General features: G+C 36.8%; 1 protein-coding gene and 1 long non-coding RNA gene across 13 annotated transcripts in view; one reads left to right on the top strand and one right to left on the bottom strand.

The window, feature by feature from the left end:
• LOC310735693 overlaps positions 1–5572 on the bottom strand; it is a 180459-nt gene extending 174887 nt beyond the window's left edge. Inside the window, exon 1 of the long non-coding RNA XR_014536365.1 lies at positions 5538–5572. This is a non-coding gene — a long non-coding RNA (uncharacterized lncRNA). The remainder of the gene's footprint in view (positions 1–5537) is intronic.
• plekha7b (pleckstrin homology domain containing, family A member 7b) overlaps positions 1–16689 on the top strand; it is a 112162-nt gene that overhangs the window by 52544 nt on the left and 42929 nt on the right. For 9 of the 12 annotated variants that reach the window (XM_083558417.1, XM_083558416.1, XM_083558411.1 and 6 more), the window contains 4 exons: positions 7285–7396; positions 11100–11204; positions 12170–12242; positions 12997–13097. In XM_083558417.1, the coding sequence (XP_083414543.1) occupies positions 7285–7396; positions 11100–11204; positions 12170–12242; positions 12997–13097 (391 nt within the window). The remainder of the gene's footprint in view (positions 1–7284; positions 7397–11099; positions 11205–12169; positions 12243–12996; positions 13098–16689) is intronic. The other 3 variants (XM_083558412.1, XM_083558413.1, XM_083558420.1) reach the window with 1 other exon arrangement.

Here is a 16689-nt window from a genome sequence, read left to right as displayed (position 1 = left end):
TCAGAATCTGACCTGTGTTGAACAACAGGTCCTTTAGTTTAATTGAAGGATAAAATGTACTGGGTGATGAGTATGCATTATATAGGGTGTACTTTTTTCTTTTTAATACAGAGTGAATTTTGGTGAGATTTTTATTAGATTTTCTTTTATATGTCTGCGTACTTGCATATTGTTTATTGCCTGTATATGCTTTGTTATCATTATGTGCAACATCTGACTTCAAAATCTGTTCAGGCTCATTTTGTAACTTGTACATGTGTTTGCACTGAGCTGTTAGCATGAATCAGTTCTGTCCTATGACACGCACATGCTACTGGTTTTCATTTCAGTTTGACTTTTTCAGTTTTACTGTTTTTTTTTTTTTAACAGCAGTCTATCAATGTTGTGAACTGCACAACTCCTCACAGTCAAATAGTTCCTGACTTCTTTGTAAATCTCCTCTGACACACCCACAAAAACGCTTTTTGAGATTTTAGTAAGTCTGTGCATCCTTAGATTCCCGGTTTATAGCAAATGTCCTTCTCCAGTTTCAGAGGAGACTGTGAAAATTGTCTCTTCCTATTAACAAAAGGTAACGGATTCAAAACCTCGGACTTCTATACGATTATAAGCTGCTAATTTTTCACTCAGAGAGACGACATTCCTCCCCGAGCCTGATTGATGCTTTCCATTTGAGGAAGGTGTGAGTTAATCCTGCGTCACAGCACCCGGGTGTTATCACAGCTATATGCTACATTGAAGTGAGCTAAGAGCTAGAAAGGACATGTTATTCTGTCAGTGTGAGAACTCTTGCAGTGTGGGGGTTAGCGAGATTTAATTACAGTAGTCACTAGTAGAGCTTCTCTTCTTCTTCTTCTTCTTCTTTTTCTTCTTCATTTTCTTCTTCTCAGTTCGTCAGGCTTATAAAAGAGGTGCTAAGATGCTGAGTTTATTTTCTTTTTGCATGACATTTCTCTGCTATGCAATGGACTTATGGAAAATGAAACCGCCAAGCAGCTGCATGTCTGTGGAAACACCCAAATCTGTATCACCCTTCCTTACACCCAGGGTGCGTGGGGTTCCGATTTGGAAAACATTTTTGGCAGCGATTATACACACAGTCACACATACAGGTTTTTCTGTCTTTGCCAGAATCTTCTCACGATATAGTAGCTAGTTAATGCTATGCTACAACTAAATTTAGATAGATAGAGAGAGAGAGAGAGAGAGAGAGAGAGAGATAGAGAGAGAGATAGATAGATAGATACATACATACATACATACATACATACATACATACATACATACATACATACATACATACATACATACATACATACATACATACGTACATACATACATACATACATACTTTATTCATCCCAATGGGAACTGTACATCTTCCAGCAGTATCCACAAACATAGGCAAAAAGGCATGTAATAAATACTACAAAATACTTAAAAAAAAAAAAAAAAAGGTAAAGCTACGCTGCAGTGTTTGTTGAATCTGTGCAAGTTAAGCATCTGTGCAAAGACTAAGTGTTTTATTAAGTCTAAATGCCTGAATCTCCAATTTTCTTTAAATGTCAGAAACCAGAGAAGACATAAGACAAAAGCATGTTTTTTTTATAGTAAAAAATTAAAATTAAAAAACATTTCAACACAAGAGCATGTGGAACTGTTAGAACTGTTGATGTCATAAACATTTAGTGTTTTTTTCTCCTGAATACTGAATGAATAAATATGTACACACACGCAAACACACACACACACACACACACACACACACACACACACACACACACACACACACACACACACACTTGTTATGCATGTGGAGGTGGGAGTGGTTTAGCCACAAGCTTCCCAAATCCCACTGAAAAGCAGACAAGGTTGTGAGTAAATCCTAGCCTGTGAACATGGATAAGGAACTTAATAAAGGAACTGGTTGTGTGTTAGGAATACTGTCCTCCAAGACACAACCCAAAATTCTGAAGGAGGAGCATCATATACAGATACAGGTAGTGTTATTGTATTAAACCCAGAAATCTGAATAGACTAATAATATTCTTAGTCTGTGTTATAATAAGACAGCATTTTTGATGGATACTTGAAAGCACTTCAAAGCCATACCCCCCTGTCCTCTACATCTGCCTCTTCCAAATCAACCACCTGCATGTCTTCCCTCACCACATCCATAAGCCTCCTCCTCCTTTCTCTTTTCCTCCTTTCTGGTGGCCGATGTACCCCATGTCCCTCCTCTGCACATGTCCAAACCATCTCAATCTCGCCTCCCTCACTTCGGTTTTAAAACGTCCTACCCGTGCAATCAATCTAATAAACTAATTTCTAATCCTCATCACTCCCAATGAAAATCACATCTTCAACCCTGCCACCTCCAGTGCTTCCTCCTGTCTTTTAAATGTAAATGAGAAATAAAATTGTAATTTTCACTTTGTTCTGCAGAATACATAATAGTTTTAGCTATTTAATATATATATATATTTATATTTTGTTCTTATAATCAAAAATAGACTAAAAATAATAAACTAAATCTCCATAAACAGCAGATGTAAATGAATTCAAATACAGTAGCATCTCTTTACTTTTTTTTTTTTTTTCTTGTTTGTTTGCACACCCCTGCACAAAGCCAGTATGCGACTGTATGATTGTATGTCTGCCATCATCAACACACCCAAATTACACCTCTGTGTGTGGGCAGGATCTAATCATCTGTCTCGGATCTAATCAGTCTCTCAGCCTGCTTTTTAAATACGCCCATCTCCTTCTTCCGAAAAGCGACGCAGGTAAACATACAGAGAAACAAGGGCAAAAAAAGTTGAATAAGAAGCAGAAAGAAAAGAGGGAGAGATCTGTTAAAGAGAGAGAAAGTTTAGGACGGTGAAAAGATCCACCTCTGAGCTTCCTGATGTGATGTTTGGATTCAGGGCTCGGCCCACATGTTCCACAGGAAGAACCATTTATCCTGACCTCTAATGTGGAGGCAGAACAATAAAGGGTGTGTGTGTGTGTGTGTGTGTGTGTGTGTGTGTGTGTGTGTGTGTGTGTGTGTGTGTGTGTGTGTTTGTGTGAGTAGTTTATCTCAGTCACTGCCTTGTTCCATAACTATGCAGCACTTGGAAAATGAAAGCATCAGCTTGTTGTGGGGTTTTGAAATCTGCTTAATCGGGTGAGTTCCAGCTGTTCATTCTGTTCATGCTGTGTATGTGTATTATATAGGTCAAGGTTTAACGCCAAGAACAAATAAGATGACTTTGTTTGTTTTTTTCCAACATCTGAATTTTCTTTTGGAATTGTCTGACTTTTGGCCGCCTTTATATGTAAGATTTGCAGAGTAAAGAATGTCAACCTGTGTGTCTGAAAAATAAATTTCAGACTCATTAACATGTGACTGAATTCAGAGTGTATTTAAAAATCAGGGAGAGTCAAGCTTTAACTGCTAAAACAGGACAAATGAATTTCTGAATGTAAAAAACTTTGTAGCTCTTTAAAGCTGCCATGTGTAAAATTTGGCGGGGGGGGGGGGTGGGGGGGGAGGGGTTGGTGCAATGTAACCATCTCTGCTAGAAATGTGCTATTACAAGCTAAATATAGTACCCCGTGTGTGTGTGTGTGTGTGTGTGTGTGTGTGTGTGTGTGCGTGCGTGCGTGCGTGCGTGCGTGCGTGAGTGCGTGTGTGTGCATGCATGTGTACGCTGCATTTTCTTATTTACACCATTCACTATGTCTTTCAAATTACTGAGTTTATCTCTCACAGAGACGACATATTCTTATTTCCCAGTTATTGTTGGCTCTCATGAATTTTCTTACTTTTAGTCAGAAAAGTTCATTAACTCTACCATATGCAAGACTTTAGAATTTTAAATTTGTTTCCTCTGAAAAAAAAATACTATTGAAAGTATTTCATGAACGTGACATGGGTTATTGTAGCACTGATGTTATTCGAATTGGCAATATTTGGTTTGGGATACAGCCATTATAAATAAAATAACTAGCACACGTTTGTATGTATTTTTATTACCAGACTCATGTTTTTATTGATTCCGATACCTAACTGGGTAACTAGCTACCATCGGCTTTTTGGCAAATGCATGATGGTGATAATGATGATGATAATGATGATAAAGAAGAATAATGTTTTCTGATCTGACAAACACTGTTAACTGTAAACTGACTTTACGTAACCTTTGGACTTTTTATATATATTTTAGCTTTTTTATTTTTAATAAACAGTATTTCATAGCGGTACGACATACAGTATATTAGCAGGAGGTACTGTTTTTTTTTTTTTTAGATTATCTAATTAGATTGTTAATAATGTTACATTGCATCTTTTACATACAGTGTGAAAAGAGAGCAGATTAACCTGTTAATCCAAGACTTGCAAGTTTATCAAGAGTGCCAATACTTAACTTTATATACATGGAATAATACGATTACTTTAGCTTCCGGTTTTTAGACTAGTTAATAAAAATTTTTTGAAACAGAAAACATGAGACTTGGTAGCAGACTGGAAGACTGGAGCCCCTTAATGTTCCCAGTGAACTAGATTAATAGTGGACTAGTGGACTATAATTAAGATTTTTTGCAATACCACTTGTACAAATTTTGCACTGCATTTAAATGCATAGAAATAGCAGTAGGAGTTAAGTGTCACAGTAGTGTAAAGTGCAAGCATTTGTATAATTTTTATGTGTGACACATTGGTATGTGGTTCACTTGCTCCACCCACCCAGCCACACACACACACACACACACACACACACACACACACACACACACACACACACACACACACACACACACACACACACACACTCTGACACACTGCTGGGACATTCTGAGTAACCCTGATGCAGAGATCACACTCGCATTTAACTTTACATACTCAGCAAAACAATGTTCTAGTCACTGTTGGTAAAATTACTCAGTTTCAAACAAAACTTGCTACACTTAACTACAGACTTAAAGTAGCAAACACCAGAATAATAAGCTCCGTAAAAAAGGTCCCCAGGTACTGTATGTGCTAGACTGCTGCTTTTTGAAATGTTTAGAGTGTTTTATTGTGCTCTTGACTCAAAGCTGTGCTATGGCATGACCTCTGGGGTTTAACATAAGGCTCGGTTTCAGCACTGATCCTGATATAACCCTGTTAAAACCAGCAAACGTTTGCAACGCACAAAATCGGAAACGAAGTGTGTGCGAAACGTGTGTTGAGTGTAATCATGGTATCGGTTAATAAGCACTAATGATATGGTGTACATTCCAGCTCGGACACGTCTTCATACATTAATGCACTCTTTCACATTCAACAATGTTCCTATAGCACAAATTCACTCACTTTACTACTTCTTCACTACTAATACTAATGTGTAAATTTGTTATATATAAGAATATATATACATGGGTTGTAGTGAAAGATCTTGATTGACTTCCTATAGAGCTCTGATCCTAATCTTATTAAACACCTTTCAAAGAATTGGAATGCTGACTGTACCCCAGGCCCGGGCCTCACCTCACCTACATCAGTATCTGACATTATTAACACTCTTGTGGCTGAATGAGCACAAATAATCACAGGACTTATAGGATGATGAGATAGCATCCACAATCCACCTGCAAGGGGGTGGATTGTGGATGCTATCTCATCCTTTTATGAGACCTCTGGTCTCTCCGCTCCTTTTGGGGTCAGAGCTTACTCTGTTTGAAGTGTGGCGGCCTCTAAGGCTTTGTCCTCTGGAGTTTCCCTCCAAGACATCTGCAACACCGTGGGCTGGACCACCCCACTGATATTTGTCAGGTTTTATAGTTTTGACCTTAGTGCCACTCCTGGCCCCTCTGTCCTTCCACCTAGCTGTGCCTATCCACACTAGGCAGGGACTGGTCAGACTGGCGTTATTGGACTATGGTTCCCAAAGCGTTGTTGACGCAGCTCAAGTTCCTGTAAGGGAAAGCCTCCAGGTTATGTATGTAACCATGGTTTCCCGAGGGAACGAGACGCTGCGTCCCCATGCCACACTTCCTGCATCCATTCTGCACTTCCTTCCCTTTCAGAAGCTAGCGCCGGTTCCACTCCATGTGCTTTTGTCGTGATGTCACCCCAGCGGTGATGCTGCGCTTTCCATTGGACTGATTACACACGTGATTCAGAGCGTAGACAATGCGGAAGCGTTCCTAAAGCAATGATAATGCAGCGTCTCGTTCCCTCCTGATACCATTATTACATACGTAACCAAGAGACAGACTAAATTTCGAATGGGATTTTCAAAAAGCACATACAAATCTTATGGACAGGCATCCATATAGTGTAATTATCATTGATCAGTATTTTTTAATTATTAATAATTAAGTCCATTCAAAAATAACTATTGTATTTTTATTCATGTAGAATTCTAAAAGGAAAACTGTTACATTTACTGGAGTCATATTTCAGCTGGAAATTAGTACTTTTACTCGAGTACAGGAATGGTGTACTTGTACAACCCCAATTCCAAAAAAGTTGGGACACTGTGCAAAACGTAAATAAAAAAAAAAAAAGCAACGATTTACAAGTCTTATAAATCCATATTCTATTCACAATAAAACAAAAAAAGCATATAAAATGTTTACTTCATTAATCAAGGCACTATTGCACTCCCATACCATCAGAGATGCAGCTTTTTGAACTAAGCGCTGATACCAAGCCAGATGATCCCTCTCCTCTTTAGTATGGAGGACATGGTGTCTATGGTTTCCAAAAATAAATAACAATTTGTTGACACCGATTTTCACACATTGGTGAAGCTTTGCCCATCTTTACTTCTGCCTCTCTAAAATACACTATTTATACCCAATCATCTTACTGACCTGTTGTTAATTCACATAATTAGTTGCAAAATGTTTTTCCAACTGTGGAATTTTAATAACAATGACTTTTTCCTTGATTTGTTGCAGCCATCAAATTCAAAATTACCTTATTTTTTCCCTAACATGGCACTGCACATTTCCACAGTTTGAACATATGATATGTTTTCTATTTTCTATTGTGAAAAAAATATGTGTTTATGAGATTTGGAATTTATTGCATTCTGTTTTTTTTTACATTTTAAACAGTGTCCCAACTTTTTTTTAGAACTGAGGTTGTAACACTAGACATTGATTAAATAGCCCATACCCAGTGTTTTAGTCAAAACACCATTGAAATTTAATCTGATTTCAGGGGTTAAATGCAGTGGAGTGCAAATGTTCAGAGAGAATGACCTCCAACTGTCTGTGTTAATGTAAAAATGTGTGTTGTTTCTGCAGAGGGAATTCCCACATGTCAAAACCGGCATCAGAGCCGAGACCCCCCAGCATGGTCAGCGAGTCCTCTGTAGCCGTCACCTCGTCCGCTGTGGACGCACCCTCAGGACTCAAGGTCAGGACTCTAATGTATAATGGTCATGAGCGAGGTCAGAGGTTATGTTCTGATTAAAAATTTGTTTCATGCTTAAGAAAGGAAAACAATCAGTGGTGATACTGCCTGATATGTGGATTCACTGTCATCATTCTTTCTTGGTTATATAACACCATAAATTTTATATATTTTATTATAAATTATGTGGAGCATAAACACAATCTGAATATCAGCAAAAATCATATATGAAATATGTATATAGTATAATAGTATACAATTTATTTCATGATTTTATTCTGGCAAATTTTGGCAACTTTCATGCTGTATTACTGAATGACCAAGCAGATCTATTTTTTTTCATTTCAGGAAGAAAAAAAATCATTAACCTATTATAGCCTTGTCTCATTTATCATTATCATTGTAAAAGAAAGCAAAAATAGCTGAAGCAGGTTTAACCTTCAGTAACAGCTATTGAAGTTATACTTTTTTTTTTTTAAACACATGGTATTACAGTGCACTGAGGGTAATGATTGTGGAAATGTCAAATACCTGAGCAGTTAAAAAGCTGAAGTTCTGGAATTTTTGGTTTAAGTCCAGAGTGCATCATAATTTGAACAAAAGTCTTGAAAAATATAAATATAAATTAAGCAGATTATTATTCTGTGATATAGTTTAGGTGCCTAAACTTTTATGTTTATAGATTTAAAAATATAAATGGGTTCGACGAATAGAAGTGTCATATAAATTAAATAAATTCTTTAAACAATGAAAAAGATTTTAGGCAAATTGCTGTAATATTGGAGGAATAATATATTTAAGGATGTGCTTTTGTAGAAAAATGAACAACTATGGGGTGGTAACAGAAACTCATCTAACTAAAATTAAGTGACACGCACACACACACACACACACACACACACTTAAACCACCTTAATGAGAAATAGAAAGATGTATAAAAAATTTCTTTAGGTGCCTGAAAGATTCTCCTAATTACCACAAACAGTCTGATGCGTATTGGCTCTGATCCTGGATCCTGGACTTGTGTGTCTGAGTAAGTGTGTGTGTGTGTGGTGTGTGTGTGTGTGTGTGTGTGTGTGTGTGTGTGTGTGTGTGTGTGTGTGTTGGGTGCAGGTGTTCACCTGATACTCTATCTCTGGAAGCTTATTTGGGTTTGAGCTCTAACCAGTAGGTTTGGTCCACTGCCAGTCCATCTAACAGCTGTGGAGATCCAGACCCTGAAGATTCCCGCATTTGGATTTGGCTGGCTTTTATGTTCCCCGAAGAGAAATATGACATTGATAAATAATGTAATATAAAAATAGTTAACGTTTACACTCCACTGGTAGCGGTGCCATCCATCTTTACCTGCAGCCCACGTCTTGTACAAGCTTTCGTTCATAAATACGGCTCTCGTTTAACGGTCTATGTGAAAATGTTTGATGTCCAAACAACAAAATAAAACAACAATTTCATACTTTTTATACTTCATGCTCACATGAATATGGCGATAAAATGCAGTTAGTTGAATTCTTCCAAACACATTTAGACTTTCAGGAAAGCTTACAGGGAGCGGGAAACAGCAAAATGGCAGCTAAAAAAAAGAGAAAATGCACCTCTTGAGCCGCCATGTGCTTAGTCTTCCAATAATGCAGCTTAGCCATTGTAGTGCCTGCTACCGAAGACACTCACAGACTCTTCTTTCTTTCACAGGGTGCCATTACTTTGGCTAAACTTGACAGTGCAGTCCGAATATGAAATTGTAGTTACTGAAGTCACCTTGAAGATGAACTTGTGCGTCACTTGGGATTTTTCTGACTTATAAGATTTGGTGTACATTCCTCTAAAAATCATTTCAAAATAAATGTACTTGATAAATGAGGCCTGCTGGGTGTTGCTAAAATTAGTAACGGATTACAGCGAGCTGACAGATAGCCGATGTGTTATAGGTTTGACAAATGAAGTGTTTAAAGAATGCAGCAGAAAACTGCCCGATATTTGCATTCTGTGTGTGTGTGTGTGCCTTTGTTCAGCGGGTGCATGGCAGAATTTATATTAAAATGATGTCAGCCCTTTGACAGTTCGGCAGTTTTTATTAAAATTATTCCTTATGAATCAGGGTCCCCTGGTGGTCTAGTGGTTAAGATGCAGCGCTCTCACCGCTGCGACCCGGGTTCGATCCCCGGTCTGGGAACCATCCCCAGCCACTCTCAGTGCCGGTCCCAAGCCCGGATAAATTGGGGAGGGTTGCGTTAGGAAGGGCATCCAGCGTAAAACATGTGCCAAATCAAACGTGCGGAGGATCCGCTGTGGCGACCCCTAACGGGAGAAGCCGAAAGAAAGTTTTATTCCTTATGAATCAGCTTGTGTTATTAACCAGAGTTCCGTGCAATGAGGGAGAGCGAGATAGGTAGGCAGATATATAGAGGGAGAAAGATCTACATTACATTGATGAAAGTTTGTGGACACCTGATCATAAGATTTATATGTGCTTTCTGAACACCCCATTCTACATTTAGTCTCCATTTGCTGTTATAATAACTTCCACTCTTCTGGGAAGATGTTCCACTAGATTTTGTAGTGTGATTGTTTACAGTTTGTGCTCATTTAGCTCCCTGAATGTTAGTAAAGCCCAGAAATGGCAAAGGACACACATCCTTCACTTAAGTAAAAGTACAGATACTCATGTTTTAAAAGAATCTGGTAAAAGTTAAAGTACTGACTATACTTTTTTACTCAAATTAAAGTAAAGAGGTTTGGGCTCTGACATGTATTTAAGTAAAAAAATTAGTTTTTACTACTACCTGTTTTAGTGTATCGTTGGTAACTGGACCTCACATCATATTAATATATTAATACAAAATAATTTAGAATTTGATCTAATGAATGTGTCCTGGTTGAACAACCACCATATAGAACATGAGCAGATAAAAGATGATAATCAGGTGATCAGAAATGTCTCTGTTCTCAGTCATGTTTATATCGATGACTCTCTCTGTCTCATCCACATTAGACGTACTTCTTGTTGCCTTCTGCATTGCTCATTGTGAGCTTCTTAAACTAGCCTTCATCTGTGGTGTGTGAAAGCCAGGCAATGATACACCAGTGGTAGATAAAAAAAAAAAAAAAACGCGCAATGACAAGGAATATGTTGAAAACGTTGTGCAGTGAGAAGAAAAACTATTGATAATTTCACTAAATAGATTAAAACTAAAGTAACAAGTCTAGTTTGAAAATGTAAGAAAGTACAGATATTTTTGCAAAAAAAAAAAGTAATGAGTGAAAGTAAAAAGTTGTCTAAAAAATTAGTAGTGAAGTAAAGTACTGATACCAGAGAAATCTACTTAAGTACAGTAACGAAGTATTTGTACTTCATTACTTCCCACCTCTGATTAAATCAGGTACTGATGTGGGGTAAGAAGGCTTGGGGTGCATTCAGCGTTACAGTTCCACCCAAAGGTGTCCAATTGGGTTAAGGTCTATAGCAGGCCACACAAGATGTTCCAATACATGAAAACCATATCTTCATCTGGCTTTGTGCACAGGGGCATTTTATTGCTGGAGCAGGTTTAAAGATTTAATGCTACCGCATCTAAAGACATCCTGTACAATTGTGTGCCTCCAATTGTATAGCTGAAAAAATGTTCGCTGTTCCAATACTTTTTTTCATATATTCTATTCTATATATGATAATACATAAATTGTGTTTTTTTTTCTTCTTCTTTAGTCTTTAAAATCCAGTGGAAGAATGCACAGTTTTGGAAAAAGAGATCATGCCATCAAGAGGAACCCGAACATCCCTGTAGTCGTGAGAGGATGGCTATACAAGCAGGTGAGCTTGTGTGTGTGTGTGTGTGTGTGTGTGTGTGTGTGTGTGTGTGTGTGTGTGTGTGTGTGTGTGTGTGTGTGTGTGTGTGTGAAAACATGTAAGCATAATGAATACACACATAAAAGCCTTGCACACATTTTTTGTGCCTAAAATAACACATTTATTTAATATTTTTTTCATAATGAATATGCAGCTAAAATGCAAATTAGTGGGAGGAGACTATACAGAGGTATTTCAATCCAATCTATGATCTGTAAAATGACTTGGGATTGAAGTACACCACAAAAGAGCAGTACATAAATTTGCGTATAAACATTCCAACTATTTGAAAAGACGAGGTAAAAGCATTTTGATTGGTTAAATAAAATTGATTTATTATTTAAATAATGGTGTACTTTTTATACTTTTATATAACATTTATATTGTATGTTTGTTGCCCAGCAATTTGAATGTGGATTGGCCTGGAGTAACTCTAAACTTAAACTAAACATCTTGGCTTATTTCTATTTATTTGTATATTTTTATTGCAGGCTTAAGATGTTGTAATTTTTCCAGACACTTAAAAATGCATTACATAAAAAAAAAAAGAATTCTGTCTCACTTGGGCTATCCAGCATTTTCACTGGAACCTACAGGGAGATAATAAGTGAATAAAGCGTTAATAAATTGCAGAATGGCTGGATGTGTGTTTGTGCTGTTTAGGAGTCTGTGTACATCGCTGCTCTTAATCATCGACACACAGAATATTATTTCAAGCCAAACTCGGAAATTAGATCAATCCGGGTGCACAGGAGATGTTTTTCCCCCCGCAATTACATTTTCGAGGCCAATATCCATACAAACAGAGCTAATTTAATTCACATTTTGTTCCTGGCTTGCTTTCTTTACTGTAAATTACAATTCTCTTACTAATGCTAAAGCTATTTATCATGAACGAGAGATGAATGAGCGAGGTGTTTGCTCTGCAGGACAGCTCAGGAATGCGGCTGTGGAAGAGGAAGTGGTTTGTGTTGTCGGATTACTGCCTCTTTTACTATAAAGGTGAGTCTTCATCACCACCACAGTGTGGTTAATTAAAAGAAAGGCCACTTTTTGTTAAGGAATAAAAATCTTGTCCATTTCATTCAAAAATTCTAAATAAAGGATGGAGCATATGCAAATAGATTTCTTTAGGGCCTGTAATCTGTTCTTAGGTTTAAATTACATCAGTTAGTATATTTTCATAATGTTTCTGCCATTTTGCAAATCCCAATAATGAGAACATTAAGTTATGATCTTTTAATTGTTATTATCTTGCTACTGTATGACCATGAATGGCTGCATACATTAATTAGATCATTTTTTTAGGAATCTCATTGACTTGTAATCAGCACTGTACATAATTATGCATACATGTAGAGATTACCAAATGTAAAATAAGCTTGATCCTGATTCAGTAGTGAAGACTAAAAACTCTTTGTAGCCACTTCCTGTTTTGGCGGTTCTACACCCCCCCCCCCCTCCTCAGGATGAAACTGAGATCATTTTGGGTGATGTTTTTCATCATATTGAGCCAAATGAGACACATCAGGATCCTCCTAATGAGTTTAAGAGCTGCAGAACCATGTGGGGAACATCTGCTCTGACATCTGTCCCTTCAGCTCGGAAACAATTACAACCCGAATTCCATTGTTTTTCTCTTTGTTTTGACTATTTCGAGGAAGGGCATGCCGTGTTGGAGAAGCGTATTCAGATTTATTTTTTAGCATTTCTTCTTTGCTTTGAGTTTTTTCTCTGTTTTTTGCCGTATCTATAGACAGTCGAGAGGAGACGGTTTTGGGGAGCATCCCACTGCCGAGCTACGTCATTTCCACAGTGGAGCCTGATGACCACATTAGCCGCAAGTTTGCCTTTAAGGTTAGTTGCTCATTTTGTCTGGTTTGAGTAAATTTCAGTTTCACAGTTCATTCTGTGGCACAGATTCAGCAGTCATTATAAGAGATGTCTTAGGATTGTTGTGAAATCCAGATCAGATTGGTACCTTGAGCCATGTGTTTGAATCTTCCTTTTAACCCTAGAATTCTGTTATATAGTTTGGAGCCGCTTATACATAATTATAATAGTAAACAAACCAAAAATGATCAAATGTAGCATGAGAGGAGTGTAGTGCTAAAATATTTTCGGCAAACTACATTTTTTTTATTAATAAAAAACAAATAATGATTCTGACAGGGAAACAGTCAGCATACCAAATCACAAAAACTTACCTGAACACTAAGAACCAGAGCTAAATGATTAAATCATATAGTTTGATTGTATCATATTGTTTATTTTCTCCAATCTAGCAGCTTAGAAAAGAAAGAAAGCAAAACACACAACATTGGCTGCATTTGAGTCACTTTAGATTCTAAACACTTTTTACTGTGGTTCAATTGGAAGCAAATTGATGCCGCAATGCATGAACACTCTCAGACCCCAGGTGTTATTACTGTGTTCACACCGAATAAATACCAGATGTGTGTGTAAGAAGTGAACTACAAAAGTACATGATTTTGTTTTGGGATTATTTTTCTTTTGGGGGGGGGAGGGTTCTTCGCTGATTAATCCATGCATTCATTATACCTCTTGCAATTTCTCGTGTTTGTCTGCTGAGTGATCACAGGTGCTCTGCATGGAAACTTGTCTCGCTATTATGGTGAATTAACAGCTGATTGTGGTCAGTTTATATCCCTTACATACAAATTTACCTCTGTCGCTCTCCTGTCAGTTCTGTTTCTGAGGCTCAGTACAAAAAACAAAACCCCAAATAGATTATATTTAGAGATGGGCTAATAAGGAAAAAATTCAGCATTTCAGTGAAAACAATATGAAAGCGCAGTGTCGTGTTCAGGACATTGGTATTCTGTAATAGAAAATAACAGTGCTGCGGGAATGTTTGTGAGATTGAGTGCGTCCCCTTGCCTCAGTGTTTTGTGTATTTTGTGTTGCGCGTGTGTGTGTGTGTGTGTGTGTGTGTGTGCGCGTGACACGCCATTCCAGCCTCTTCGCATAGCTCATATTTCTGTACATGTGGAATGTGTGTGACAGTCATGCCATCAGGAGGATTCCTTACACACCCCAAGATCCCAAGATCTTTTGACATAAGAGCTGGCTTGAAACACAGACCACAATGGAAAGTCAATGAAATGACAATGAAAAATGTTTGCAAAACATAAAACGGATATAAAGAAAATCTAAACAAGGATAATATGTATATTTCACAACATGAAAATAGCACAACAGAAAAAAAACCCCATCTTTAACACTGTTTCTTAATATAAAAAAATAACCTTGAGATTTATTCATTGATTTGTTTGTCTATTTGTTTATATATTTGTTTGTTTATTGATTTATTAATTTAAAATGGCATTTAATACACAATATAGTTTCATCATTTTAAATGTTTTTTTTTTTTTTTTAGTACCAGCTAATAAGGAGTTTGTGTGTGTGTGTGTGTGTGTGAGAGAGACCTCAGCTGCGTGCTTTTTTCCCACTTCACTGTCTCCGAGAGCTCATTTCATTCCTAATGACACGGCTATTAACTCCAATCCAATCGTTTTATGGATCATCACAGTTTTTAAGAAAGTGTGTGCTTTATCACTCACTCTGTCTTTTTCGTTCCTGTTGGCTGATTGGCTCCTGTTGTGGCCCGGTGCATTATGGGAGCTACGTGTGCAATGGAGAGGCTCCTGAGTCTCCTGAATCTTGCATGAATAGGTATTTCTTTTACATTTTTTAAACCATTTTCATTAAAGATCTGATCATTGACTAGTCCCACTGACCCCTCCTTTTCCCATTACTCTGTTCAATCATTCTAACCACTGACCACTCTGACCTCTGCCATCCTTCTGCCCAATCACTTTTATCACTTCTGTGCCATTCCTTTGCCTGATTTCTCTTATCACTCCCTCTGCCATTTCTCTGACCGGTTCTTTCTGACCACACCCTCTGACATCCCACTAACCACTCCCTCTAGCATCCCTCTGACCACTCCCTCTAAAACTGATTAACCACTCCCTCTGTCCACTCCCTCTAAACATTTCTCCTTCAAACAACTCCCTCTGACAAACAATAAACTCTTCCCTGATGCAATTTTAGGACCAAAGTTTAAATCAATTATTGCAGTCATTTATTTATAATATTATAATAAAAAGTCACAATATTATTATAAATAATTATATATTATTTTCACTGTAATATTTTTCCTGTGATATATTTAGCTCTTGTATATATTTTTTTTAACTGTAGCCTTAAAACACCATAATAAACTTTTGGATTTTTCACCATATCTTTACTTTCCTTCCATTTTCTGCTTCCTCTTATTATTTATTTATTTGGATAGCATTAATCTATTAGGTTCTGGTGTGAGAAGGAATCTGGTATCTCTCAGTTCTTCACATTGTAATCAGATCATCCAAAACCAGAGGAAAAGCAGATTCAGTGAACAGTTCTATCTAATCGTGTTATATAGTGCTTATTGGTGTTTAAGACCCTTTCAAAAATACTGCCACCCTATAAAAGAAAAGTTAACTAGTAATAAACATTTTAATTATGTTTTAATTAAATACTACTATAAAAGTTTTTTAAATAAATATTTTTTTATTTCATATTATTTTGATAAAACATTTTTTTAATGTATATTTATATATTTTCCTTTATAAAAAAAAAAAAAAAAAAAAAATATATATATATATATATATATATATATATATATATATTTTTTTTTTTTTATTATTATTATTATTATTATTATTATTATTATTATTATTGTTGTTGTAACCAGCACATGCTCTTTTTTTTTTTTTTTATCTATTTGGACTTGTTTTTTTCAGGTGTAGCTTATTTCTGAGGAATTTGTTTTAGTCTTTTATCTTTTTGAGACCTTTGTCCAGTTTTTCTATTAGTCGTGAGTCTTTCTCTATTTCATTATCTTTCGTGACTGCTTTTTAATGAAGGTCCGTGGATCAGAGATCTAATCTGATTTCATTAAAGGCTTTGGAAAGGTAGTGGGTGAAAAAAAATCTCTTTGGTGTGCACTTTAATCAACTGAGAAGTCCTTAATGGAAATTTTTGAAAAATAAGAGAGGAGAGATGTCAATTCAGCATTTTGCTGCAGTGCCTCATTCCTGCTTTATTTAAACATTCTATTATCAGTGAAAAGGCATCATGGCTGCTGGTTTTAATAAAAATCGCCTTAAACCAGATTAGGCTCGCATAGACCTGACATTACATGGAAATGTAAGAGGTAATCTACATTTAAATTGGGATTTAATTCATTCATTCATTCATTCATTCATTCACTCACTCACTCACTCACTCACTCACTCACTCACTCACTCACTCACTCACTCACTCACTCACCCATCTTTACAAAGAGCATTTTGCTGATCATGTGAATATGGAGTGTATCCTGGAAATAAGGCTGAGTGAATCAGTCAGTCCATGGCAGTGAATCTTGCATACACTCATC

The sequence above is a fragment of the Silurus aristotelis genome (assembly GCF_946808225.1).
Source record: "Silurus aristotelis genome assembly, chromosome: 13".
Lineage (NCBI taxonomy): Eukaryota > Metazoa > Chordata > Actinopteri > Siluriformes > Siluridae > Silurus > Silurus aristotelis.
The sequence above is the reverse complement of the archived record's forward strand: the minus strand, read 5'-3'. Positions and strand labels throughout refer to the sequence as shown.